This window comes from Hylobates moloch, unplaced genomic scaffold, assembly GCF_009828535.3.
Source record: "Hylobates moloch isolate HMO894 unplaced genomic scaffold, HMol_V3 SCAFFOLD_8, whole genome shotgun sequence".
In the NCBI taxonomy this organism is placed as follows: domain Eukaryota; kingdom Metazoa; phylum Chordata; class Mammalia; order Primates; family Hylobatidae; genus Hylobates; species Hylobates moloch.
In genome coordinates, this window is record NW_026652283.1 from 69,001,366 (window position 1) to 69,029,133 (window position 27,768).

The 27,768-nt window shown below is 43.2% G+C and overlaps 1 protein-coding gene and 1 non-coding gene across 4 annotated transcripts in view; both read right to left on the bottom strand.

Moving 5' to 3' along the window:
* PBX1 (PBX homeobox 1) overlaps positions 1-27,768 on the bottom strand; it is a 294,207-nt gene that overhangs the window by 193,761 nt on the left and 72,678 nt on the right. The window contains exon 1 of one of the 3 annotated variants that reach the window (XM_058443228.1): positions 23,877-24,491. The exons of the other annotated variants lie outside the window; for them this stretch is intronic. Within the exon in view, the coding sequence (XP_058299211.1) occupies positions 23,877-23,964 (88 nt within the window). The 5' untranslated portion in view covers positions 23,965-24,491. Of the gene's footprint in view, positions 1-23,876; positions 24,492-27,768 lie in introns of those variants that run through there. 3 annotated transcript variants of the gene reach the window in all.
* Positions 18,009-18,115, bottom strand: LOC116473922 (U6 spliceosomal RNA). The gene has a single exon (XR_004249485.1). It is a non-coding gene; the product is annotated as a U6 spliceosomal RNA (small nuclear RNA).

Here is a 27,768-nt window from a genome sequence, read left to right on the forward strand (position 1 = left end):
ATTTTAAATTCCAGTCTTTCTTTCTTTTTTTTTTTTTTTGTACCTCATTTATTATTTGTGAAATAATTACAACTTCTGAATGCCATTATGAGTTAAGAGAGAAGGGGTCTAGCTTTTGGACTTTAGGTCTCCCCATCTACCACCTGCCTGCCAACCATCATTCTGGCTCCCCAGTCCCCCAGAATCTGCCTGACAATGGGACATGAATGCCCACAGGCATAACAATGAAGCTGCTGGGAGGCCATACCCAAAACTACTATGATGATAGGATGGCAAGACATGGAGTGGCAAAGGCACCAGAAGTTTAACTCTGGGACTATCGGTCCATCACTTTTCTTTCTTGCACAGCATGCAGGTTGCATGGGCTTAAACTGTAGTGGTCAATAAAGCCACACAGATCAGGGTGAGCAAATGAAAGGCAAATCTAACTCAGGTCGAAAAAAGAGCATTTATTTCCTTGACTGGTACCCTATCAAAGGAAAAGTGGGGCTTCTTTCTGAGAAAACTCCCGATTCCCCAAAAAACAATATGCCCACTTATAGGTCAACTCAGATTAAACAAGAAGGTTAATGCACTCTACATCCAATGCTCCATATTTTACTAGCAACTAAGTTGTTATTAGCCTCTTGTGTGAATTTTGAGCCTTGTTTCTGTCCTCTCAGAACAAGTCTCAAGAAATACATCTGCTAGAATGTAAAAGTATCATTTCATTTCTAAGATTGAAGTAAATATTACTTAACATGTTGTATAAGCATTTACTGTTACTTTGATTTTATTGCTTCAATTAACCCAGTTTTAATGCATCATGATAATATTAGGTTTGGTTTACCATATTATTATTGCCTCCTGTTGAGATAAACATCTCCCAGACACGTGACAGACAGCAGATGTCCCCACCTTCTGAATAGATACCAATGTATGATGCATCTTCTACATCCTAAAAATGTTCAATTAGAACAGGTGGAACTGCCCTAATCACTGAAATAATTGCTTCTCTTTGATGTTCTTCAACCACCATGGATTTCAGAAGCTTGTCTCTTGGAGCCAATGACATTTTATCATCTCTACATATGTTCTTATCTTCCCACTCTGTGGAAAACAGTACCAATACACTCCATTGTTTTGTTTTGCTTTATCAAACAGCAAATTATATCCTTATTTGGAATAGAGTATGTTATCTTAATATTATTGCTTTAGTCAAATACTCCATATGGGAGTTTGAAGGAGGTTTTTGTTTTATTTTACACAGGCTTGGTATCATATATACAATCCACCGTCAACCCATGCATAAACTCACACTTGAATCACCAGTTAATGAAAAATATTATCTATTCTTGGTATAGTATGATAATATAATATATGTAATAGGATATTATAATATCATTTATGTAACATAAGAATACCTGTAGCAGAACTGATCTCTACAAGTCTCATACATGATTAGTCATATTACAAGAATTTCCTGTACATTTTAGCATTTTATTGTCCTTTATACTTTCTATTTCACATTAAGAATGTTTTTTTTTCCGTCACTTTCCTCTGTAGCCATCACTCAATCTTAAATTGACAAAGCAAATCCTCCAGTGGCATCAAATGCACACCATGTGTTAGCCAAATTTCAGACAGGTGTCCCCTCATAATTTGTCTAAGACGAAGGGAATAGATGTGTTTAGTTTCAGGGAAGTGAAAATATTCAGCAATATCAGTATGTTGATCTAAACTAACTCAAATGAGATGAATTCTTCTTTGACTCTTCAAAATATGGATTAAATTAATAAGAAGAATGCAGACTGTACAGGCAAACAAATTAAGACAAAAAATTTCTATGAAATGTACTAAACATTTGCCTCCTGAATTATTGTTTACTTGAAAAAGAGCTCATTATATTAAGTATTTAAATGTAACTGAGATTTTTATCAGGACAGAAGTGCTTTTGCTGTTACCCATATTTAATCCAGCTACCTGGCCAAAGTTACATAATTACATACGTATTAGACCAATATTTATGTGGCACTTCTTACCATTGAGTAGCCATATCGATAGATCCTAAGAATTATTCATTATATTAAACAGCCCAATTTCTGGTCAAATAATCAGATGAAAGCATTTTATTTTGACTCTCTTTTAAAAATATCATTTCTAAAATATTTTTAAATGTTCCATATTAATTCCATTCTCCACCTGCAATTGAAGGCTGTCTCTATATAATCTCCATCTATTCATGTTATGGTGAATACCTACATGCCTTCCTGTTCTTGTTCCTGTTCCATATATCTACTAATCCCAAAGGCAGCCACAGGCTCATTTGTCATACAAAATCTTCATCAAGTCCTTACACCATGTTAGACTATGACAATCATAGTAGTTTCACTGCATATTGATGCCATGTAAAATCCTATTCACTAAGATTTAGGGAGGCTACATCACATTAACTATATACAATGTTTTACAAATCTAAAGCCAGTGCAAACAAACACACAAAACCAGAACAAATGATTGCAGTCAAGGAAGTCAACTGAAGTTCCAGATCAGCAAACACAAACAGTAGGTCAATCACAAGAAAAAATTTCACTGAACGTTACCAGAAATATTCATACTGTCTTGACTGTCTCAGTAAACTACTACAAGAAATGGTGGTCATCCTTGGAAGATTAAGAGTGGTCCCAACAGCCATGTATCTCAATGTTGTACTCAACATTGGACTTTTCTACTCCCAAAGCCAGACCACACTCCCATAGCATGGTGCTCTGTAGAAGACAGGCAGTTTTAAAAAGGCTTCAGAGGCCGGGCGCAGTGGCTCACTCCTATAATCCCAGCACTTTGGGAGGCTGAGGCAGGCAAATCACCTGAGGTTGGGAGTTCCAGACCAGTCTGACCAATGTGGAGAAACCCCATCTCTACTAAAAGTACAACATTGGACAGGCGTGGTGGTGCATGCCTGTAATCCCAGCTACTTGGGAGGCTGAGGCAGGAGAATCGCTTGAACCCAGGAGGTGGAGGTTGCAGTGAGCTGAGATGGCACCATTGCACTCCAGCCTGGGCAATAAAAGTGAAACTCCGTCTCAAAAAAAGAAAAAGAAAAAAAAACACACATCAGAGACTGGGGAGGAGAGATGCTAAATTAATGAATAACTCCTTTGGATAATTTCCATAAAATCAGTTCTTCCCCCGAGTTATCCAATCCAGCGTGCCATCCTTGACCCAAGCAGCCACGCTAGGAGCCTGTCTTCCATTCCCATCACATGCTGTGCTCCCCTCTGTGATAATACAGATCACATCACACATTACTCCCCAATCACAAGCTCCTGATGGCAGAGGCTGGCTTTATCTATTTCTTATACCCAGTTCGATAAATGTTGCTGAATGAATAGAGAAATGCTTAAGACTTGGTTAACTATCTTGGTTCTTCCATTGACTGACTACAACTGAATCCTTTCTGAATAGGCCTGAAATGCTACATAACTGAGTTTATTTTCATGAAGTTTATGTGTGTGGGAATGGAGAAGAAAGTAGAACTACTGATGTGATGCCACCAAATCTCCACTCTCAGACCATTCTCTTCCCATTTTGACTCTTTAGAAAGTACAGATATCACCAGGGATAGTTTTAAAAAGAAGGAAAGAATTTAAATTCCAGTATTTCTCACTTCACTTGTCCATATCTTTCAAAAACCTTCTTAATCCTGTTCCTCCTCGAATGTGTTCAACCCAGTTGAAGCAGTGGATTTAATGACAAAGGCCATCAATGATGAGATAATCACACGACATAGTAAGTTTAAAATCAATGAAACCTGAGGCCTGATGTTTTGCCATGATGTCAACTCTAACCAGAGTTCCAAAGACTGGGCGCCTCTTTTCTGTTAATACGAATGACAAATCACAGAGACCCTAGAAATACACATGCACATCCTACCTTTTTGGTTCATGGTAAAAGCACTACATTATAAGTAAGGGAACCTGGATTTTCTTGCCATTCTAAGTGCCAAAAATCTTAGTGGAGTGACAAAGTTTTTCTTATTGTCCCCATCTACAAAATGCAAATATTAGAGCTAGACACCCTACCCGCAATGCACCGTGTTTACGGAATATCTGCCAGCAATTTCTAGTGCCGATTTGTGATATCCTTGGGTTGACTCTACTGTTCGGAAAAGAATGGTAAAAATTTATTGGAAACAAAATTCCATTTTAATCTTGGGAAAAAGGAGCAGAATTTTAAAATCAAATAACTAACACAGAAAACTCCAAAGAAAGAACATGCTGTTCTATTGTCACACCTATTGTCATAAATAGCCAAGGACAATGAAGCAGACAATGAGCCACAAGCAGAGAAACAAGTAAGTTCCAAGCCATTTAAAGTATGGGTTTGTGGGCCCAGGTTTGAGAGGTGCGGTCATGACAGGCTTTTGTCTGCCCTGTGCCTCAGCTCACTCCTCACTCTGTTACCCAGGCTGGAGTGCAGTGGCACCATCTTGGCTCACCGCAACCTCCGCCTCCCCGGTTCAAGCGATTCTCCTGCCTCAGTCTCCCAAGTAGCTGGGATTATAGGTGCCTGCCACCACGCCCGGCTAATTTTTGTTTTTTAGTGGACGGGGTTTCACCATGTTGGCCAGGCTGGTCTCGAACTCCTGACCTCAAGTGATCCACCCACCCCATTATCCAAAAGTGCTAGTATAACAGGTGTAAGGCACCATGCCCAGCCCCTCACTCATCCCTCTTGCCCAGCACCACAGCCCTGCCACTGAATTCAGGGAGCCAGGCCTCATGGACATCACACATGTGCTCTAAAACGCTTATAAAAAATTGTGTCTTACATACTGAATTATTGTAAAAAGATTTAAAAAAAAAAAACAAGTGAGACTGGATAAAAAAATTGTGGTGTATTCACATAATAGAATACCACTCAGTAATAAGGAGGGGTGAAGTACTGATGCAAGCAATAACACAGATAAATCTCAAGAAACAGTGTGATAAGTAAAAGCCGGATACAAAAGTACACATGTTGTGTGATTCTACTAACAAAGTTTAAACACGGCTGGGTGTGGTGGGTCACGCCTCTAATGCTAGCATTTTGGGAGGCTGAGGCGGGCAGATCACTTGAGGTCAGGAGTTCAAGACCACCCTGGCCAACATGGCAAAACTCCGTCTCTACAAAAATTGCAAAAATTAGCCGGGTGTGGTGGCGCACACCTGTAATCTCAGCTACTCAAGGTGCTGAGGCAGGAGAACTACTTGAACCCGGGAGGTAGAGATTGAAGTGAGCCAAGATCGCACCACTGCCCTCCAGCCTGAGCGACAGAGTGAGACTCTGTCTGGAAAAAAAAAAAAAAAAAAAAAGTTTAAACAGGCAAAAATAAACTATGATGATGTGGCGGTGGGGGTGCAGGTGGTAAGAGAAGTAAAAAGGGCTGAAAGAAACTTTCCAGGGTGATAAAGGGCTATTGGTTACATGAGTATATTTACTTGTCAAAACACATCAAACTGTATATTTTAGGTCTAACTATTTTGCTGTATGTAAATTTTCAAGTTTTAAAATTCACAAGCTTATTTATCTTTAACTTCCTCCCACTTCTTGACAAAAATCTAGGTAGTTTAGTGGTATAAGGGAAAAACACTGAATTCTGGAAGGGGAGGATCTGAAATGCAACCCTCTTCTCTCACCTTCTAGTTCTGTTACCTTGAGCAAGTAAGTTAACATCTCTATTCCTCATTTTTCCCATCTGTAGAATGGGAAGAATCTATTAATGGTCATCTCCAACAAAATGTCCCAGAGATAAAATGCCAATAATATAAAGGAAAATGCTTTGTAAATGACACAAAGTTATATAGAAAAGAGATGAAATGAATCACTATTTTCCAAATTGGGGTGGAGTGAGGGGAGGAAAATCTGCTAGAGTACCCCCACAGGGGTTATTTAAATTTATACAAGGTCAGGAGATCGAGACAATCCTGGCCAATATGGTGAAATCCCATCTCTACTAAAAATATAAAAATTAGCTGGGTGTGGTGGTACATGCCTGTAATCTCAGCTACTTGGGAGGCTGAGGCAGAAGAATGGCTTGAACCTGGGAGATGGAGATTGCAGTGAGCTGAGATCGTGCCACTGCGCTCCAGCCTGGTGACAGAGACTCTCTCTCCAAAAAAAAAAAAAGTGATGATTTCCTCTTTCTACCATTTTGAAACATAGATTTCCACAGCTGATCAGAGCCACTAAACCAAGAGCTCACATTTGGCTTCTACTTTTCCTTACACACACACACACACACACACACACACACACACCCTCCCTCCATAAGCTCTGACTCCTCTTACTTGCTCTGTCTGCTTTGCGAGGTGCCCAATCTGCATAAACCATGAAAATAAATCAACCAGACAACGAGGAAAAAGCAACAAACCGCAGCCAAGGCCAAGGTACAAACTCTACCCAGGGAAGAATAGGTCATTAGGTCCTGCTGTGAGTCATGGATGTCACCGTGCTTAAAGTGGATTTGGTCGCAGGAGGAAAGTCACCCATTTGTGGGCTCCTCTCTGTCTCATTCCCCTCCTTTCTTCTCCCCCTACCTTCAACTGTTCTTCTTTTTGGAGGGTTGTTTATGTGTTCTCTGCACCTCCCTCTTCCCCTGCTCTTGCTTCTCTCCTGCACTTTCTCTTTCTCTCTAGGCTGGGTTTAATTTGACACCTTGAGCTTTGGTAACGAGGTGGGGAGCAGAGCAGCCACAGCGGAATTCATTAGGCTCAACACTGCAGGGCCCGCTCTCTGTGCGTTAATGACATCGGAGGGTAGGGAAACGAGACAGCCACCACGCGAGATGAAATAAACATGAGGACTGTCAGCAGTGACAGCCTAAGCAAAGGGGACAAAATGAGCCAGGTAGAGACCTTTCCCCGTCCGCACAATGCAAACCGACAGCTTGCAATGCCCCCGCGTCTGCACAGCCTCCACCACCTCCTCCCCAAAGCTGAAGGGTGGGTAATGGGGAGGGGGGTGAGATCGAAGTGTGGATGGAAAGAAGGAAATAAAATACAATTAAATTATCATTGTTTTAACATACAAATTTCATTTATCAGTTTAATGTTGGTGGAAACCGAATTCATCACCCTCCTTCAGAGATGGGAGGTACAAGGAGGCTGGGGTGGGAGCTGGCACGTCTGGGCTGGGCTATGCTTGAAGTGTTCTTTCCTTTCCCCTCACCTCTTAAGGTCTAGGCTGATTTTTTTTTTTTTCTGAGCAACATCATCCCCCCTATTTTCAACCACCATCCCTCCCTGGTACTAAAGGGAATGCTGCAAGGAGGAAAAGAAGGGAGAAGGGAAGCAGAGGTGGTGGAGAAGGAACTGAAATGCTATTCCTGCACGCTTTTTTTTTTTCTTGGAGGTGGAAGGAGAGGAGGATGATGATGAAAATTCAAGCAGCATGTACTAGACGGCAGAGCAGCATGAGCTACATCCACACTGTGCAAAGTCCTTAATGTGCACACCTAGAGGAGCAAGGGCCCTGTTCTCAGTTAACAGTTGTCAAGAGACAAAGACAGGTTGTCCTGCAGGGTTAACTGGCAAGGAAAGTTTTAAGGACTATGATGGCTTTCTATTCTCCACATAATGCAGACTGTAAACAGACTAAATCAGGGCTGCCTTCTCTTCCAACACAAAGTAGCAAAGATAGCTAGGCATGGTGGCTCACACCCGTAACCCCAGCACTTAGGGAGTCTGAGGCGGACGGATCACTTGTCAGGAGTCCAAGACCAACCTGGCCAATATGGTCAAACCCTGTCTCTACTAAAAATACAAAAACTAGTCAGGCATGGTAGCGGGTGCCTGTAATCCCAGCTACTCAGGAGGCTGAGGCAGGAGAATCTATTGAACCTGGGAGGCGGAGGCTGCAGTGGGCCAAGATCACGCCAGTGCCCTCCAACCTGGGCAACAGAGCAAGACTCCATCTCAAAACAAAAAAAGGAGCAAAGAAAAAGTCTCTCTTTACACCAGATGCCTAAGAGTCTAGTGGCTTCCCCATCTCCAAAAAGTCTCCAAATCTGACTCCATATGGCTGGCCACAATGTGAGGCCCAGGGATGGGATCTGTAGCACTACATTTGCCCTAATTTTGTCTGCAGATCCACATGGCCAGAGTTGAGAGTTGCTTCTATGCCCCTTTCCCAGAAACCTTCAACTCTTTCTCTCCCTTCCTCAGAGAGAGGAGTTTGGTAAGCAAAGCCCTTATTTTAAAGCCAAATATCTTTGGTTTTTTTGGCCATGGACTTCTCAAGCAAGGTTTTCAAAGAACCCCCAAAGCTGGCAATGTTATTATGAGAAGGGACAGGAAAGCCATTATATTTTTATTAACTAGCATTAACAGGAATTCATAAGAGAAAGTATGTGAAGGCTGGATCAAGGTCCAAATTCAAACTTAGAACAGACCCAGCATGGTCATTTTGAGTTGCATGAGTTTAAGTTTGCCCTATCACACCCCCGGCAGGGGGTGGAACGCAATAAAAAGCTTACTTGAAAGTTTGTTACAGTCTGCTGCAGGGATGTGAAGGACAAGGGAGGCCAGGTGCAGCAGACTGGGAGCTCCTTATGCTTGAATTCATGGGACACAATCTAGGAAGCCAAGTGGCCATGGCTCCAAGCCACACGTAGGAACAACTAACACCAGAAAACAGCCAGTTTCGCATACTGGGGGGAAAAAAACTGATAGATTTAGGGCATTATCTTTTCAGGGGTTGGGAGGATGACAGTTTTGTCAAACAGGTCCTGGGTTTAAGGTTTAGAGACTCCCAACGAAAGTATTCTCTACATTCGAAAATAGTTAACACTTTCCTTCCCTATACGGCATGAAAATACATGAGTTAGCACCTCATACTAAGCACTGTAATCCCTGAAGAAAAGCGATCCATTAATAAAAGTGCTTTAGATGTGTTTTACATCTAAAAGACTAATTTTGTTTTAAGCTAGAAAACATGATTATAGAATACTTTGTTCAGGGAAGGAGACACACACAGCCCATTTGTTTTGGAAGGCAGCAGGTGAAGTGACTAAGTGCATGGTGGTGGGAGAGGACCTAACTAGATCTGTAGGCCAGCATTCCCACATTGCAGTACATTCTAGCATGGACCCCCTGAAAATGATCCAGGTCCAGAATGAATACCAAGTAACCCCACAGAGGTGTGTCATCTTGGAATGAAAGAGGCAAACAGCCTAAGTCACATCAATGACACCAAAGGTATCACAGTTAAACAAAAAGCATGTTTCCCATATTACTCATTTGGACCCTCCCACAATTTTCTTTCTTTTAGCCCAGTTCTAATTGCAAGACTGCCCCTGGGGCTAGAGGCCCCTGCTCTGGTGCATGTTTTCATTACATTACACTGCCTTGCTCAATCTCTAAGGTAATCTCTGCAGAAGCTGATTTCTCCTCTCATGTTTTCTCTCCTATCTGAAAAAGAAAGCCAAACACACTCGCACCAAGGGCAAGCAGCTGACAAATCAACAAGTCCAGTGTCATTCTAAGAGGCATTAAGTATAGTAGAAACAGCGGGGTAGCTTAGAGTAAGATAAACAAGTTTGATCCCCTTCTCTACTATTTACAGGTTTTGGGACCCAGAGAAAATTAGGTAGCATCTCTGGGCCTCCGTGTCCTCCTCTGTAAAATGGGGAGGATAACAGCAACCTCTCTGCTGCATGCAAGTGAAATATCCTAAGTGTGATTTCCCTACAACGGTGGCTGGCATGTGGCTAACACTTTCAGTGGGAGCCAGCTAGTGAGGAGGTGGCCAAAGAACTTGCTGTGACACTTCTGAAGTTTCCCGGCCTTGAAGTATGTGAAAAATAAGTTACACAGCCAAATGGGCTACACTTACTATAAGAATAGCCTATAGCTTGGTAACTTCAAAGTACAGTTTTAAGTTTCCTTCCTCCACTGTTAATCGGAAGCACTTAAATCACACCCCTAATAATAAGCCTTTCTTTGCCTTTCTTTGGGCACACTCAAGCTCACCTCCTATCATCAGCCTTCCCAGGTCCCCGGGTATTTCACAACCCCAGTGCATAACACAAAAGCTGGGGTGGGCTGGGCACGGTGGCTCACGCCTGTAATCCCAGCACTTTGGGAGGCCGAGATGGGCAGATAATGAAGTCAGGAGATCAAGACCATCCTGGCTAACATGGTGAAACCCCGTCTCTACTAAAAATACAAAAAAATTAGCTGGGCGTAGCAGCAGACGCCTGTAGTCCCAGCTACTCAGGAGGCTGAGGCAGAAGAATGGCGTGAACCCGGGAGGCGGGGTTTGCAGTCAGCCGAGATCGGGCCACTGCACTCCAGCCTGGGCGACTGAGCGAGACTCCGTCCCAAAAAAAAAAGAAAAAAAAAAAAAAAAAGCTGGGGTGCTTTGAGAAAATACAGATGCTCAGCACCAGCCCCCAGATGTTCTGATTTCATCATTCCAGGGTAGATCCCAGGCACTGGTAATATTTTTTAAAAGTTCTCCAGGTGATTTTAATGTTCAGCCAGGGTTGAAAACCACTCTGTACCAAATATACTTGCTATTGAAAGGTTTATGCATAACATTAAAAAAAAAATTTTATGACGATTTTTATTGCTGTAACAACTTGGCAGAAGGGTTAGGCCTGCTCATCTAAAAAGGAAAGCTCCTCAGGCTTCTTAAAAGATCATACCTGAGAGGGGCCCAGGGGGTCAACTAGGTCACCTCGATTTCATGGAGGAGGCTGAGAGAAGGAAGTGACTTTCCCTGATAACAAAACAACTTCCCAGCAGGGCTGGATTCCTTCCTGGAAAGCCTGCAGTCTTTATGATTTTCCTCCTTTGGCTGTAGTGGTAGCTCTGGGGTCTGGACTGCCATGCTCTTCTCTCTGCTCTTCTTCCCTCTTTTCTCATCCTCCCTAGTGGTTCCTCCTCCAACGGCCCCTGTTCAACCTTTAGTGCTAACTGCTATCAGTTTGAAGAGTTCATTCAGTGCCTTGAGCTTTGAAAGGGAATATGCCATGAAAATCTTAATAAACAAATAAATAATTCATACTAGGCATTGGTCTATTCTCTGCACCACTGGGTTTCAAAGGTTTCTTAAAAGCAGACTCCTATAAACCCAAGCAAATAAAATCCATGAAACAAAGGTGCAGGGGTTGAAGTTGGGATGGGACCCCTGAGCCTGTAGGGCTGCCCCCCTTACTACCAGGAAGGCTGTCCTGGGACATCTCCACACTCTTCCGAGGGCCATGCCCTGCAGACCGGACTGAATGCCACTGCACTAAAGGTATGAGTGTGTGCCTTTCCGAGGCACAGAGAGAAAAATAAAATCCCTTCAGATTTGCATCTTGTGTTATGCATAAAAGCACTTTTGTTTGGCCCTTATAATTTTTTCCCCAGGGCAGTTCCCATAATCTCAACTTATAGATGAGAAAACTGAGACAGAAAGGTGAGGTGACTTGCCCACAGTCACACAGTCTGTGTCTTCTGAGGCTTGGATCCAAGTCTTCCACTTCTCAATGCAGTTCTTTACCTATCACACAACGCCTGCCTCAAAATTCAAAGTGCCCATTGTTAACCTGGACTGAAGAAAGTAAAAAAATCACTGAAAAACTTTAATTCAGGATGGTCACATCACCTTAGTGTTGTCATTTCTGCCCAGTATAATCTCATTATCATTTCCAATTTCCCTGGGGACAAATTTGCACATTAATCAGGAGTGAGGTATATATCTGTGTGTACGTGTTGGCAAGAATAATGGGCCCTCAACTATTCTCAAAGGTCCCCTTACTTTGTCCTCAATATTTCCATCCCAAGTCCTCCTGCCATGGTTTTTCTCCCACCTCTCTTGTTCCAAGTTCTTTTTGATCACCCCCCACTATATTCTTTAGCCCTAAGCCCCCCTTCTCCTCTGCCTTAAAATCAAACAGCCATGGAGTTTGTTCAGATTCCCTATTCATCAAGGAAATGAATTCCATATGCATAATTCATTTCTTTTGTGAACTTTTTTCCCCTTCAGGGAGTTAATGCTCCCCAGTGCATTGGGAACAGAGACAGTGACAGAAGGACCAGAGAGCAAGGGGGCAAAAATGCTTTTCCCCATGTAAATGGGACAGATAGGGGCCAAAAGGTCTGGCCTCTGCTGGCGGACACCTTGAGCTCCACAATTCTATCTCACCGAAAGAAGGGGGGGAATCCTGTATTGGTTATTAGGGCACAATAGGCTTCATCCTTAAGGGTGAGAAGCCCAGGGAGCCCAGAAGCCTTTTGAGGCTGGAGGCCTTATTTCCAAACCCAGTGGATGACTGACTCATGGGTAGAAAGAAATCGATGGAGTCCTCCCACTCCTTTATGTCTCTGCTCATATTAAAAACCCAAAACTAAACAAAGAGATATACACCGTGCCCAATGCACCATGTTTAACAGCTGTTGCATTTGGAGAAAAAGCAGTCCCTAGTCCAAAGTCAGATTTGAAAAACGGCTTTATTAAGAGAAAGATTTACTGTATATGAACTCCAAGACTAGAAACTGGAGGAGGAGCAGCTGAGAGAGACAGATCTGCCAGACGGAGAGCCCAACTGATTCCACTGGCTGATGTTACCTCTTGGCAAGATACACTGACCCACACAACATCCTGGACGTTGAAGCCTTTGGTTATTAACTCTTTAATAACAGTCTGGAGTCCTCAAAGTTCAGAACTGATTTAATAAATGGCACAAGACACATTAAGGCCAAGATACAGTTTTTATCCTGAAACAGTCTATTTCAGGAAATTCATGTTACTTGGTATCTTATTTAAATATTTTTTAAGCCATCCTTCTTTTTTGTTTTTAACTTCCAACTTTATCTCCATTTAGGAAAAAAAACAAAAGCTGATTTGAGACGGAGTCTCGCTCTGTCGCCCAGGCTGGAGTGCAGTGGCGCAATCTCCGCTCACTGCAAGCTCCGCCTCCCGGGTCAAGCCATTCTTAGCTGGGACTATAGGCGCCCGCCACCAGGCCCGGCTAATTTTTTTGTATTTTTAGTAGAGACGGGGTTTCACCGTGGTCTCGATCTCCTGACCTCGTGATCCGCCCGCCTTGGCCTCCCAAAGTGCTGGGATTACAAGCGTGAGCCACAGCGCCCGGCCTCTGATAAACGTTTTAGATTTAGGAATTGTTTTGCCTGATTTGCCCAAGACCATCTCTTAGCTCAGGGTCTGCATTTTGTAAACGAAGGGTGGCCGGCTCTCTTAGAAGAACTGTCTAGGGTCCTAAGATGAGCAGAATTTGACACACACCTCCTAATATAGACTGCTCCAAAGATGCTGTTTAATACATAATAATAAAATTTCATTTGCTGTTTACTTTTTTCTGTACAGTTGGATATAGACTAGATAGGTAATGTATTAGTAGGAAACAAAAGTGGATCCACCAATAAATTCAAAGAAACAGAAATTTTACTGTGATTCCTGTAGAATTAACTTGTAAAGACAAGGAAAATCCCCCACGGCTTTCATCTAATGTATGAAATGAAAACCAGAAAGCAGCTGGCCAGCCTTTTTTAACCATATATTAGAAGCATGACGCCAAAAGTAAACGCTCCACATAGAAACTAGGGACGTCATCAACATTTAGGAGATTAGAGAAAGGGCTTGGCTGCTGACCTCAGACAGCTTATAGTCTATTTACAAAAGAAAGAATTGTGAAGGGAATGACAAAGTTAAAGTTAAACTGAACCCAAAGAATATACAAGCAATAAATATGTGAGTCAAGCTGCTCACAATGGTTATCAGAGATTCCCAGCTATATCCTACATAAGAGTCTTCAGGCCACAGTGATTTTGTGCAAGGGCTTTGGAGTCAGGTAGACATGAGTTTAAACCCCAACCATGCCACTTACTGGCTACATAATTTTGGACATGAATTTAGCCTCTCAAACTTCATCTATAAAATATATGTAATAACTTTGCTTCTTCATCGGCTATTTGTAAGAATCTAATTAGATTAATACACATAAAATAATTCATTAGTATGCCCAGCATGTCATAAGTATCCAAAAGGTTGTAACTTAAAAAAATAAATAAATAAAGCCAAGGTATTAGCTCATGTACCATTGGAAGCAAACAGTGCTGCAGACTGACATGGTAACAGATAACTTGCTTTGGCACATGGTGGGAGGTCACATTCTGGAACTTAAAAATGTTGCCCTATCTGCAGTATGCCACATGTCTGGTTCTCGTGTGGACTGGCTGGAAAGTGAGCCAAAGAGAATTAAGAAAACCAACCCCTTCACCAAAAACCGAGTTTTCCCATCTTCTTCTAGAACATATACCCCGAACTTTGCCCTTTCTTTTTACTAGGTGGAGCCTCCATTCTATCTTCCACCACGACACCACGTCAGCATTGCTCTCTTTCCTATACTAAATCTGGACAGTAAATGGCATCGCCCTGTCACGGGGGTACAGAAAGCGTCTGCAACGCCCCATTTAACTGCTCTGTGCTCCTATCTTCGGGCTTCATTAGCATATTTCAGCAGTGCCTTGATGGATGAAGATGGATGGGGCAACATCATCCTTGGTGAAATCACTGTTTCATCAAGGTTAAACCAGCCTCAAGCTTCGCCACCTCCCTTTGTTTGGCTAGGTTTCTAATAACAAAATTAACGGCAGAATTAATGCCCAGGAGGCTCCCAGTGAAATATACTGATGCCCTCAGAATGAAGCTTTATCCTGGACCTCCCAGTTTATAATCCATCAATCAGTTGCTTCTATACTTTATCTTAAAATAAAACATCACCTCCATCACAGCAGATGCCGGCTTCTCTATCCTTTCATCTGAAACAACTGGGCTGGGTAAAAGAATAAAAAGTGGCTCATTACCTTAGAATGATCACAGTGTCACCAGTCCAAGCAGAGGGCAGAGACTGCGTATGTCCAGTCTCCAGAACTAGACTGTGAGCTCCTTGAAGGCAGATAGTTTTTGTTCTATTTCCTTCTAATATCTAATTTTCTATTTTCTGTGAGGCAAAGAGCACATGTTCACTAAGTCCTTGCTGATACTAAAGGAATTGTATTCACCATGATAAAAAACACCTAATCAAATAAATAAATTCATACTGAATACTTACCATCTACCAAAGATTTCACGGAGCCAGGTTACAGTACTATCCTAGGCCTCAGGACCTTAGGAACTACCCTGACAAGTTTCAGCATGACTCCTGAAGGATACGGTCTCCTAATCAACCACTGAGACATAGTTGGATGCTTCTCCATATGAAAATGGAGAGATGCCTTGAATGTCCTGGTCTGAGACCAAAAGGAGAAATCACGCTGGTGAGAGTGGTCAAATATCTGGGGCCATACCTAGGTTCTATTTTTAGTTCCATTTCCTATTCATAGTTGCATCCCCTTGGCAAGACACTTCTACTTGCTGGGACTCAGTCTCTACCAAATAGAGTAAGCCTGCACTTGGTTCTGTCCATTCTGAAACGGGGTCACAACAAACTCTGCAGGTGTACCTTCTTAGAGCTGGCGATGGAAATGTGGAAATGCACAGAGTCCCCTGAAAAATAGGCACAATGGAAATAAACAGTACCAGAGATGGGGCTTATCCTATGAAAATAGAACACTGCTAACCTGGACATTCACATAATTCATTTTAACAAAATGAAGGAGAAAGAAAAACAAAACACAACAAAAGAGCCACCAAAAAGCAGTGTATGTCATATAATTAATCAAGACAATTCACCTCACCGGACCTCAGTTTTCCAGGGGTACTACTGAGGATCAAAAGCTTAAAATTTTATCAAGTGTTCTAACTTCCTTAAAGGAAGGGTGTTAGCTGAATACCAAAAATCATCCTGAGCATGCAAAACCCAACCCAATTTGTGATATCTGTCATGGGAAGGATGCAAATCCAGACGCTCACGCCATTTGGAGGGAGTAGATACAATAAAATCCTTTCTCGCCGTATTCTCTGACTTAGAATAAAATCTGGAATTCTTAAAATTCAAAAGAAGAGTTAAGTACTGGAAAAAAGACACGTTAGCCTTGAAGTTACCCCTCAGGCCTGCTACCTTTGTGTCTTCTTCATTAAGTGCCTCCGTAGTGAATAGCTGAGGGAAGGCCACTGAGTCAGGCTAGACCTGAAGCTACACCATAAGCTGCCTTTGGTGGCAACCAAGGCCTCTGTCTCGAGTCACAGAGAGGAAACCCCATTGAACTACGGCACGCGAAGACGAGTCATTTCAGCCCTGGCTAAGGGGGAGGGCAGCTGAGAAAGCATATCCGAGGCGGGAAAATGGCCTGGTGGCTTTACTGGTCCAGATTAGGTCACTGGATGGCCTCCAGGTCCAAGCTAGTTTCCTAGGTGCCATAGTGGGAACTGCTGGGCCCCTAATGACAGAGAGATGGATGAATGGACCCCACTCCCATTTCTCTTCTTCTCTCCCCTTCTCTTCTCTCTCCTTCCTTCCTGCCCCCAATGGCCAAGGACAACACAAAAATCAGTATCACAAGTCTGCTGTGGCACATGGCCATGGAATGTGACCGTCAGAGACAGCTCAGAGAGAACACAACTGGAAGAACAGGTGGTGTGGAATTTTAGAACCACTGCCTTAAGCATTCTGCTCAAAGTCCCAGAATGGTTGCTCTGATGGGAGCTATTCGAGAGATCATCCCTCCCTGCAAAGAGAATAAGAAATGGGTGAGGATGATAGTATCCTGGAGAAGCTGTAACTTTGACAGCTTGAAGGGTCTTAAGCAACCAAGTCCTCCTCTGACAGAGAGGTCAAGCTATTAACATCTGGTTTGCCCAGAATACTGTGCCTGTGTTTGCTTTAAGACACAAGGAACCGGCCAGTGCAGTGGCTCATGCCTGTAATCCTAGCACTTTGGGAGGCCGTGGCAATTTGCTCAGGCAATTCAGGTGGATTGCCTGAGCTCAGGAGTTGGAGACCAGCCTGGGCAACGTGGTGAAACCCTGTCTCCACTAAAACACAAAAAAATCAGACGGGCATGGTGGTGGGCGTCTGTAATCCCAGCTACTCAGGAGGCTGAGGCATGAGAATTGCTTGATCCTGGGAGGCAGAGGTTGCAGTGAGCTGAGATCGTGCCACTGCACTCCAGCCTGGGCGATAGATCAAAACTCCGTCAAAAAAAAAAAAAAAAAAAAAAAAAACACCAAAAAACGAGAAACCACTGAAAATAACTATAAACTGTCCTTTGTGCTAGTGTCATCACATCGTTTCCCAGTATGCATGTTACACAAGGAGCAATCTGCTGAGTGAAACACTTATACAGTAGTCCAGATAAGTAATTCCAAACCCCTGACCTACCTTGTTCTGAGAAATAGGTCAATGTTTTCATCATTCTAGCTGGGGAAACTGAGGAAGAAGAGCTCTTAGCAGGACTTGGATGAGAGGCCAGTTTAGAACCCAAGGCCTTCCCCCATTTGGATCCCTTAGCTACTCTCTATACTAGCAGACATACAAATGTAAACAGAGCAGAAAAGATGCAAGGGCCGTCTTCCAACCCTAATGACCCATCTAGCACATCCAGACCTCCAGGAGCCACGCTGCGATCTGTTTGGGGAACATTCACTGATGTCACAATTTTGAAGTCTAAAATTCAAATTTTGTCAATACCTAGAAGGCTCGGACTCCTTGGTGGCTTTCTACCTACTCCAGCCCCTCTGGCTTTGGCAGGGGCTTCATCTATACCGTCAGGCCATAGGATTTTTTTTTTTTTTTTAATATAGAACACAGCTGGGTACAGTGCCTTATATCTGTAATCTCAACATTTTGAGAGGCAAGGTAGGAGGATCACTTGAGCCCAGGAATTTGAGACTAGCCTAGGCAACATAGTAAGACTCCATCTCTACAAAAAATAGAAAAAATTAGCTGGGCATGGTGGTGCATGCCCATAGTCCCAGCTAATAGGGAGGCTGAGGTGGGAGGATCGCTTAAGCCCAGGAAGTCAAGGCTGCAGAGAGCCATGGTCATGCCACTGCACTCCAGCCTGAGTGACAGAGCAAGACCCTGTCTCAATAAATAAATAAATAAGGAACATTTCACCACTTCGCATGTCATCCTTGCCTAGGGGCCATGCCAATCTTCTCTGTATCATTGCAACTTTAGTATATGTGCTGCCAAAATGAGCACAGGCCATAGGATTTGGATCTCGTCTTGGAACTAATGTTCTCTAGGGTTCCAAACAAATCATCCCACTGCTCTGTACTACTGTCTTATCATACATAAGATGGGAGCAAACCATCCTAACTGATTCTGTATGGATTAAGAAACCACTAAAATCAATTAATACCATCCAGGCACCCAGCATCAAAAGGAGAGAGATCTCTCATCTTTCCTAATCTAAACAGAGGGAAATAAAGGCTCTTCATTTAGGAGGCTAAGAAGGAAGACAAAAACCAAGACACTGAAGTTTGGAATAAACAGGGTAGCTGCAATGCTCACCTTCTTTTCCCAACTTCCTACTCTTTAATCACGGAGAGGAGGTGAACAGCAACAATCACTTTATACTTGCTGCATGCCAAATGGAACTAGCACCTCTTTTAACCTTTCAGCCCACTCTGTAAAACAGATATTACTATCCCTTACAGACAAGAGCGGTAAGGTTCAGATGAACAAGCAGCTTGCATAAAGCCACACCGCTAGTAGGTAGAAGAGATAAGGATTGAACTAAGGCCTTCTGATGCCAAGCCTGTACTCTGGCTACTATTCAACTCCTGTAGAGAAAAAACGGGCAGGCAGTACCTACTCATCCCAGGAGGGGTAGGGGGAGTCTGCACACTCCCTTTTTCTTGTTGCCAAATAATATCTTCCTTAAGCATTCCGTTCCAAACGCTTCCAATGTTCCATGCACACAACTGCCAAGAACAGTAAAGGCCGGCACTCTGACCCTGGAAGTCTTTGCCAAGCAAGCCCCTTTTAGAATCTGTAGTGAGCAGGTGACCTCATTGAAGAGTGCCATGTGTGAGGGTGACGGTCAGAGCTGGGAGAAAGGGCAAACCAGCAGGGATCGCCTGCCTTTATCACTCCTGACTGCTTTGTTCCTCCGGCCTCAAAGAACAACCACTAGTCACGCTCTGCTCCACTTGTCGTTTTCACCCATGGTGTGAGTGTGTGTGAGTGTAGGTGTGTGTCTTTATCAGAAAACCAGTGGCTTTATATTCACACATGCAGATAAAGCCTTGGGCTCAGTAGAGGCAGCACCCAGAGGGGTCTAGCACTTTTCAAAGATTCCTCTTCCGGCTTACGAGTCAACGTGCCAGTGCAGAATATCTTCAAAGGGGAAACTGAGGAATGCTATGTAAGAATCCCTGCTCAGCCCTAGGCAGCTTGGAAACGAATCACTTTAAAACATGCACTTGTGTATTTTTCCGCCCTGGTTCATAATATTTTCCTACCTCTCACTATGGCTAGGGCAGAGAGCGACCCATAGAAGCCATCTGTATTTTCCAGCAGACCAAACAGGAAGAGGCGCAGAAATCTGCGCAAGTGACCACGCTGCCGCTGTTGCTAGGCAGCACGATTATGTCCATTCTCCGCTGCTTGGCAACCAGCCTTTCTCATCACATACACACACAGCCATAGCAGCAGTACAAGTGCCCTTAACTGCTGCCTTACAGCTTTCAAAGAAAAGGGCTGAATTTCAAAGGAACTTACAAACATTAATAGACCCCCTCAATATTCCACTGATATTGAGATGGCCCCCAGAGCACGATGGCTCTATTTAATCAGAAAGTATCCCTTTGGTGATACTTGAGTTTGCACCTGATGGTTGCACAAATCTTCTCCTGAGTGCAGTGACATGACAGAGAGATGAGTAAAGAGCTTGAGTCAGCAAACTTGAACTTTTGGAGAAGAAAGCCTGTTCTGTCTGCCCCCATAACTCTGAAGAATCCACTTGTGAAATAATCTGCTCCCCAGGATCCGCCATCTAGTGAACTAGGACAAAATAAAGGCCAAATACCTTGAATGGTGATGTTTCTTTCTGTGGTCCCCAACCAAATGTCAGTGGAATTTGGCAGGCCTCTCCTCACTGAGGGTAAACTTGTCCTACAGTCATCCTAACCTCATTGGTCACAATCTGTCACTCCTCAGCAGCAGGGCCAAAGTCATCAACTTATTGTGCAAATCAAATAGCTGCCTACTGAATAACAGGACTCCCTCACCCTACCTCCTGCCTTTGGTCGATAAAAAACAGATGCCCAAAATCCCACAGGAAGTTAGCATCCCAGTAGGCACTTGAACTCAGGAACCCCTGGCTTATAATCAACGGCCTCAGCCACCATCCAACCAGCCCCACTGCTTTCACGATAGACCCACATAAGAATCAGGTTAACCCATTTTTTCTTTCAGTTTTACTTTGGTCCAACTTTTTAATATGTTAACTTTTCAAATGACCCCTTTAGGAGGCACTATATAGAGTTCGGCTCGGCCTATCAGGGAAAGTAGTCTGTTAATACTATCAAGGGCATATGCATTTTCAGGCCGGGCGCGGTGGCTCACGCTTGTAATCCCAGCACTTTGGGAGGCCGAGGCGGGCGGATCACGAGGTCAGGAGATCGAGACCACAGTGAAACCCCGTCTCTACTAAAAATACAAAAAAATTAGCTGGGCGTGGTGGCGGGCGCCTGTAGTCCCAGCTACTCGGAGAGGCTGAGGCAGGAGAATGGCGTGAACCCGGGAGGCGGAGCTTGCAGTGAGCCGAGATTGCGCCACTGCACTCCAGCCTGGGTGACAGAGCGAGACTCCGTCTCTCAAAAAAAAAAAAAAAAAAAAAAAAAAGGGCATATGCATTTTCTTCTAAATCTTTCCATAAGATTTTAGAAAATTCTCCAAGCATCGTTCCGATTATAGTCTGAATTCAGTGAGATCATCCAAAGTGATAACCTCATTGGTATTTCATTTTCTTCTCAGCCCCAGCTGGAGAATTTTTCCCCTCATTAAAATTAACGAGGTCAGTTTCCCAAGCTGAGGATACTGAGCACTCCTGTTGGTGTTTTGTCTCTTAAATTGAGCTACATTTCTATAAGTGTAAAGTTATACTAAGCATCATTTACTTTATTGCTGTGTAATAAGAAACCAAAATGGAAGTCCTAAGCCATCCTCCTACCATATCCTACACTTCAGTGGCCACACATAAACACACACGAACCACACATCCCCAACTCAGCCCACTGTTTCTCCCCATTCTGGCCATGAAAGAAACCCCACCACAGTTTAGAATCAGCAGCTTGGTGGAAAATATAAAAAAAACTCAGGCCTTCTAAGTGGCCAAGGGCTCCAGTGTTACAGTCAAGTTGAGAAGAAAGTTGCGGTCTCCCTGGGCATTTGTCAAAGCCATGATGAGAAGACGAGAAGACTTCTGTCTCTTTCTCAAGCTCTTCTCTGCAGCCAGCAATAAGGTGACTAGGTGTCCAAAGTTCAGCGTGACCTTAGTACTCCTAAAACACCCCAACCCCACTAAAAATCAAGAGGAAATACTATGTCAGCAAGTAGAAACTGTGCTTCACATTCCAACTCTGGTGAAAGGGAAAAAGAGAAAAGGATAAAAATAAAAAGCCAATTTCATAAATGAGGTGGAAAGCCACTCTACAAGGCAACTAAAAATATACACTTCCCACATGCAACAAACAAGCTGGGCTCATGCACCTTGTTCCAAGCTGAAATAAGATGCCTTCAAGATGGTCATGTAGAAATGAAAATAGCCTTGTTCAGACTCACTCTTTCAGTCATCCTTTCAACATCCTTCTCTTTGGTTAACCCAAGAAACTGTGTTCCTCCCCGCTTCCATCTCTGTAGACCTGAGTTTCAATATAAATAAAATCTAACTGTAACTGAGATCAAAAGGAGAAAAAAAGAGAGAGAGAGAGTGAGAAAGATGCTGGGGGCTAGAACTAAAGCCTGGGAGGGGGTGCCCACTGACTCGAGGCCACCAGATTTGTCAAGGCCCATTTACCCAGACCAGGCAGGGACTGGGGAGCTTGCAACGCCCATTGTTGGCTGATCAAAGTCCAATCAGAAAGTAAAGGAGGAAACCAGCCAGCCTCATGTGATCCATCCAGCACAGGAAGCCAAGTCTAAAGAAAATGAGCTGTGCTTGTGAATAAGGTACACCAAGACATCTTTACTGAGCTTGCCACACAGAGAGAGAGAGAACAAGCCAGAGAGAAGGGAGTCTATTTGAAGCTGCATCCTAACGAACCTTAATAAGTTAATGCAGAAATCCTCCCAAGGAGTCTGGCTATAGGAGACATCGGTCTCTACGGAATCAAAATCTGTTATGTTGCAATATAATAGATGTAAATTAAAACAGAAAATCTATCATGCCTCTAATGTACCCTGATAGCTGAGTGTGTGGATCCGTCCGAGGAGAGGCACAGGAGGAAGGGTGATATATGGCGAGGCTGGATGGAGGGTGAAAAGCGTGGCGAGACGAGCGGGAGAATGGCGCAGCCCGCGCGCGCCTCAGACCCAAGGGCAAGAGACGAATAAATGTTGATTAGTGTTGATTTTGTCCGACAAACGCCTGTCGAGTGACAGTTGGGCTAAGCTGCACTGAAAGAGAACCATTAATCTTGGTCTGGTTTAAGTAGAGTATATTAATTTGTGTCATTTTTACTAAGTCGCACTGAGAAAGGCCTCTTACTGCTTTGCATTTGACTGCTTTGGTGGTTTAGCCTGGTTCCCCTCCCTCCCCCCTCGCCCCTCACTTTTTAAAACAGATACCATGGTGGCAGCGGTGGCAGCAGCAAATTCAAATGACACAGCAGGGGAGCAGGGGACTGAGAGCTCCTCTCTTGGATTAAGAAAATAAACTCCCAGGGTGTTGGCATAGCAACAGCATTTCAGATGAACTGCTATATATTCAGTGATTAATAAATTAACATTTTTTACAGTTGTTCCTCCTTTTCTCCCCACCCCCACCCTCACAATAAACCCCTTCCCCCACACACACTTCAACCTTCTCTAAGCTGTATCGCTTGCCTCTTATAAGAATAAGGAAAGAAGGCGCAGAATATTCGCAGCCTTAGAGTTAACTCCTGCCCACAGTTGCCATCTCTACAGGCAGGCAACGTGGCCCCTTGTCACCTATGACACTAAGAATAGGCTCCAAGATCAATGGGCAGGTCTACATAGAACCACGTGCACATGGTTGGTGAAACCTGGCATTCTCCAAGAGGCCCCACCCTCAAAATTTGGGGTCTTTCCAGGTCCTGATAGGCTAGGAAATAACTGAGAGTAATCATTTCTCCCAAAGAAACTATTTCCCTACAACAAAGACCCCAAACCATGTCCGAGGGAGGCCTGACCTTGCCCAATTATGCTAGGTAAAAAGAAAGTTTGTGTCTATCAGATGGTGTTGGTGTATTAATGGGAAGCCGATACTTCCTTTTTGAGCTTACAATCCTCCATCAGACAGTTCAACTAATTTTGGCAATTCATATTCCAGAAATGAAATCCAACAAGCACTGTGGGAGGGACTAAAGAAGAAAGTGATTTTAAGCACTGCCATAGTAGTCAGGTCCTGTCAGTTTCAACAGTACCCCAAGCTCAAAAAGCACTCTCATTTCAAAGCGTTCATGACATAATAAATGCTTTAGGAGATAAGGACCAGGGAAACGATAAGTTTTGTTTTCCATAGCTCTTACCTGTATCAGTGTTTTATTATAACCACCTTTTAGTCCTAGATAAGTGTCAGCTGGTGCGGGGCCAGGCAGGGCACTGCAGAAGGTCAACAGCACTAATCTCGACCTTCGAAACTCACCTGGCCACATCCCTCAAGAAGCCTCTGGCCAAATCTCGCAGAAACCCCACAATTATAGGCTTCAGGACAGGCTATATTCAGTGAGCAATGCCGGAGCTACCTCCAAACAAGAAGAAGGAAAAGCCTTACACTGTGCAGGTCCAGAAGACAAAGCTGGCACTGAAAACTGAGCATTACAGGTGGTGGGGAGCTGGCTCACAAGGAAGAAACTGCTCATCCACGGCTGTGCCACAGCAGAGCTGGATAACGCCACCCGGGACTGTTACAACAGAGCTCCTTCCTCAACTGAATGGAAGATTAAATTACACAACCTTTTAGCTAGCTCAAGGCCACTGCTGGAGAGTGAAGAAAATAATAATAACAATAATAACATACTGTGAGGCTTAACATGCACCAGGCACTGTTTTAATTGCTTTCTGTGTATTAACTCCAAGGCAGATACCTATGAAGTAGATACTACTATTATCCTTCCTATTACATAGATTAGGAAACTGAAGCACAGAAAGGTTAAATAATGTGTCCAAAACAACCAGCATGTAAATGACAGAGCTGGGATTCAAACCCTGGCAGTCACAGTCTAGAATCCATGCTCTTAACCACTACATTATACTTTTCCTTGTATAATACATGAAATCTGCAGGGAAAGGCTCAGGTAATTCAGTATTCATGATGACGTACACCATTCAAATTCCACCAGATCCAAGAAAGAGTCCATACTGAGACCCCAAATAATAACAAAATAGACCTGGCAGTGAAAATACAGTAATAGAAAATGACCCAACTATTAATAGTCTAAAGAGAGAGGGGCTGCGTGCTGTGGCTCACGCCTGTAATGCTAGCACTTTGGAAGGCCAAGGTGGGTGGATCACCTGAGGTCAGGAGTTCGAGACCAGCCTGGCCAACATGGTGAAACCCCATCTCTACTAAAAATAAGAAAATTAGCCAGGCGTGGTGACACACACCTGTAATCCCAGCTACTCGGGAGGCTGAGGCAGAAGAATTGCTTGAACCCAGGAGGCAGAGACTGAAGTGAGCCGAGACTGTGCCACTGCACTCCAGCTTGGACAACAGAGCAAAAGTCCATCTCAAAAAAAAAAGAGAGAGAGGAGAGATGGTTGTGAAGAAAAGAAGTCAGCAACATCATCCATTTGAGGACATTCTACATTGAGGATGTTATGGTGGACTTAACAGGCAAACTAGTTTTGAGTCTTAGCTATGCCATTGACTAATTGTATGACCTTAAGCAAACTGATACCACTCTAGGTTTTCTTATCTATAAAACAAGATTGGGGATTTCCAAAGTCTCTTCCAGGTCTTAACTCTACATGAACCCTAGGAACTAGGCACCATAAAATCCATTTCCCACTTTTTAGATTACTTCCAGAGTCACTTTGATTATATCCTTTTGTGCCTCCATGTTTACTGCTCAACCACCATCAGACTTGTGGAGAGCACCAATGAGTTCCTGGTAATAATATCCTCTAGACCATAAATACCACATGTCCAATGTGTCCGTACCACTGATTCTTCCTGGTGTATTAATCATTATAAAAGCCTAGATATAAGTGTGCTGGGGAGGTTGATATAAAGCCACCAATTGAGAAAAAACCCCAAACACAGAGTTTGCACAGTGTTGAATCCACGGTGGGCATTCTGCATGTTCTACACTAAGAGTACATCTGTAATTCCTGAAATTATTCATGGATTATGAAACTATACACTCAAGGTCACTGATGTTGGCTTTTCATCCTACTCCTGTGTCCAGCAGGAGAAAGGCTGTGCTGTGAATCTAAGGACAGGTGTGCCAGCTCTTGCTTCTCTACACTCAGAGCCCAACTTCCCCCTCACCCTCCCCTGAAATCAAAATATCTGCGACTTTAATTCCTTGGGAAAATGGGCAGCACCATAAGAAGAAACGGCATAATAAAGATGAAAGGGGCGAGGGTAGCAGGGGCACTAAATGATACTTCCTGCTTTGTGACTTCAACTCCAGTGCAGCCATGTCAGTGAGGTGCTGTGAGGGCTATTAATGCCTAGGCTGCGGCAAGGTCCTGTGGTTTCAGGGCAGAAGGGTATTAGGTCAGCCACAAGTAATCATGGTGATAACAATAACAATATTAGTATTTGTCCAGAGAGGGGGTGGTGTGAAGGGAATCACATTAAATTCAAGAGGACTCAGATAAAATGATGCTAAGGGTCAGACTAAATCTAAGAACAGCCTGTGATTTGTGGCTTATGCCACTGCTCTAATTTGCCGCTCTACGGCTGATGGCCCATGAAGGTGAGGGGTGTTATTGAGTGCTGCCCAGCCTCTGCTTGTGGAACAAGCAAGTCACGATGCTGCTTGCGCAGTTCCTGACTCTGCTGCAGCCAAACTGCTCTTCTAAAATAATGTTTCTTCATACGAAAATAGTCGAATATGGCCCAAATCTGTTCCAATTCCTTAATTTGTATTAGTTTCCTTCACGTGCTGCGATAGCTGATTTATCTTACGGATTTCATATGCACATTAATTGCTGTACTCTTGTTTGTTTAAAGTGTATCTGGACGCATCTGTCTACCAAAATAATATGTCTTGTTTATATATTATCTATTGTAGATTGTAAACAGTAATGGCAGGGACTGTCTTTTTTCTATCACACTTGTAAATATGTCCGGAGGCTAAGCAGAAATGAGCTTCTCCAATAACTAAAATAAATAATGAATTAAGTAAGTGGACTTGTCACTCTCCATGTGGATTATTTATGCTTTGTACCTTACACCTCAGTAAAAGGGTCAATGCAGAGTGAGAGTTTTTATTTTCCTCTTTTACTTAATTTTTGGTCCCTCTCCTCTAGCTCCCATGCTTTTATTACTTGAATCTGAGAGCATTGTTTTATGACTTCTCTGTGTCGCTTACATCCACATAATTTAAGTTTGTTCAGAAAGCACTTTGAATACTGTAGAAAAAAAAAAAAAAGAATAAAAACCTCTCTCACTAGGTTATGAAAACTATTTGTTTTGTTTTAACCAGAACTTTAATCTAGCACCTAAAACAGATGGTGGCTTTTAAAAGTTATCTTAAACTGCAAAGCCAAACAAAAACAAAAACAACACAGTAATAGTGAGATAACAATTATGTGCACTAACCTGCAAGAAAAAGAAGGAGCAACTTTGTGTATCAGTAAGGTTAATATATTACTCCTTCTTCCATTCTCCCACTCCACACTCTCAACTTCTGCCAGGTCCCCAGGGCTTCCTGATGCAGCCCATGTGCTAGTTCATGATCCACTCTGCCAGTGACATCATGCTACCTGGAAAGCTGCTGGAGCTGATGAAGCTAGCTTTACAGTAAGGTGAGTCTTGCTGACTCCTAGGCTTGTGTGTGATGATGCGAAATGCTCGTCATTCTTACCTTACTATGAACTGTGAAGGGAATGATTAAGCACATTATCAAGGCAAAGATCCAAAGATTACACAAGACAATAATTGCCAAGTACCTGGTAGGGGCAATGCAACTCAGAGGAAAGAGTATGGGCTTTGAAATCAGAGACCTGAATTTAGTCACTTAGTCATAGAAGGTTGTATTTTATTTAATCTCTCTAGGGCTCATTTTCCACATCTGTCAAGTGGGACTAATAATCCCTTTCAGGGTTATACTATGTACTTTACATAGATTATCTCATCTTATCTGCTTGGTAGGAACCTAGTGCATGTTAGCTTTCTCTTTTACCAAGTATTTGGGTAAAAGAAGAATGATATCAACTGTAATATTACAGATTGATAGATGTACTGATAGCAAATCACGAATTGCTACAGGCAGCTTAAATATGAAAACAGCATAACCACTAGTCAAATATGTGATCACCACATCACCTCTACAAGTTGGAAAGACCAACTGAAGATCTAAAACAGAGCATTATCTGTCTCCCAAAATCCTATATTACCCATCCATGTAAAACATCCTACTCAGACTTTGGAAGCATAGAAAAGAAAAATATATTCAGGGTTCTTTTTCACGTCATCTAAGAACAAATTATGC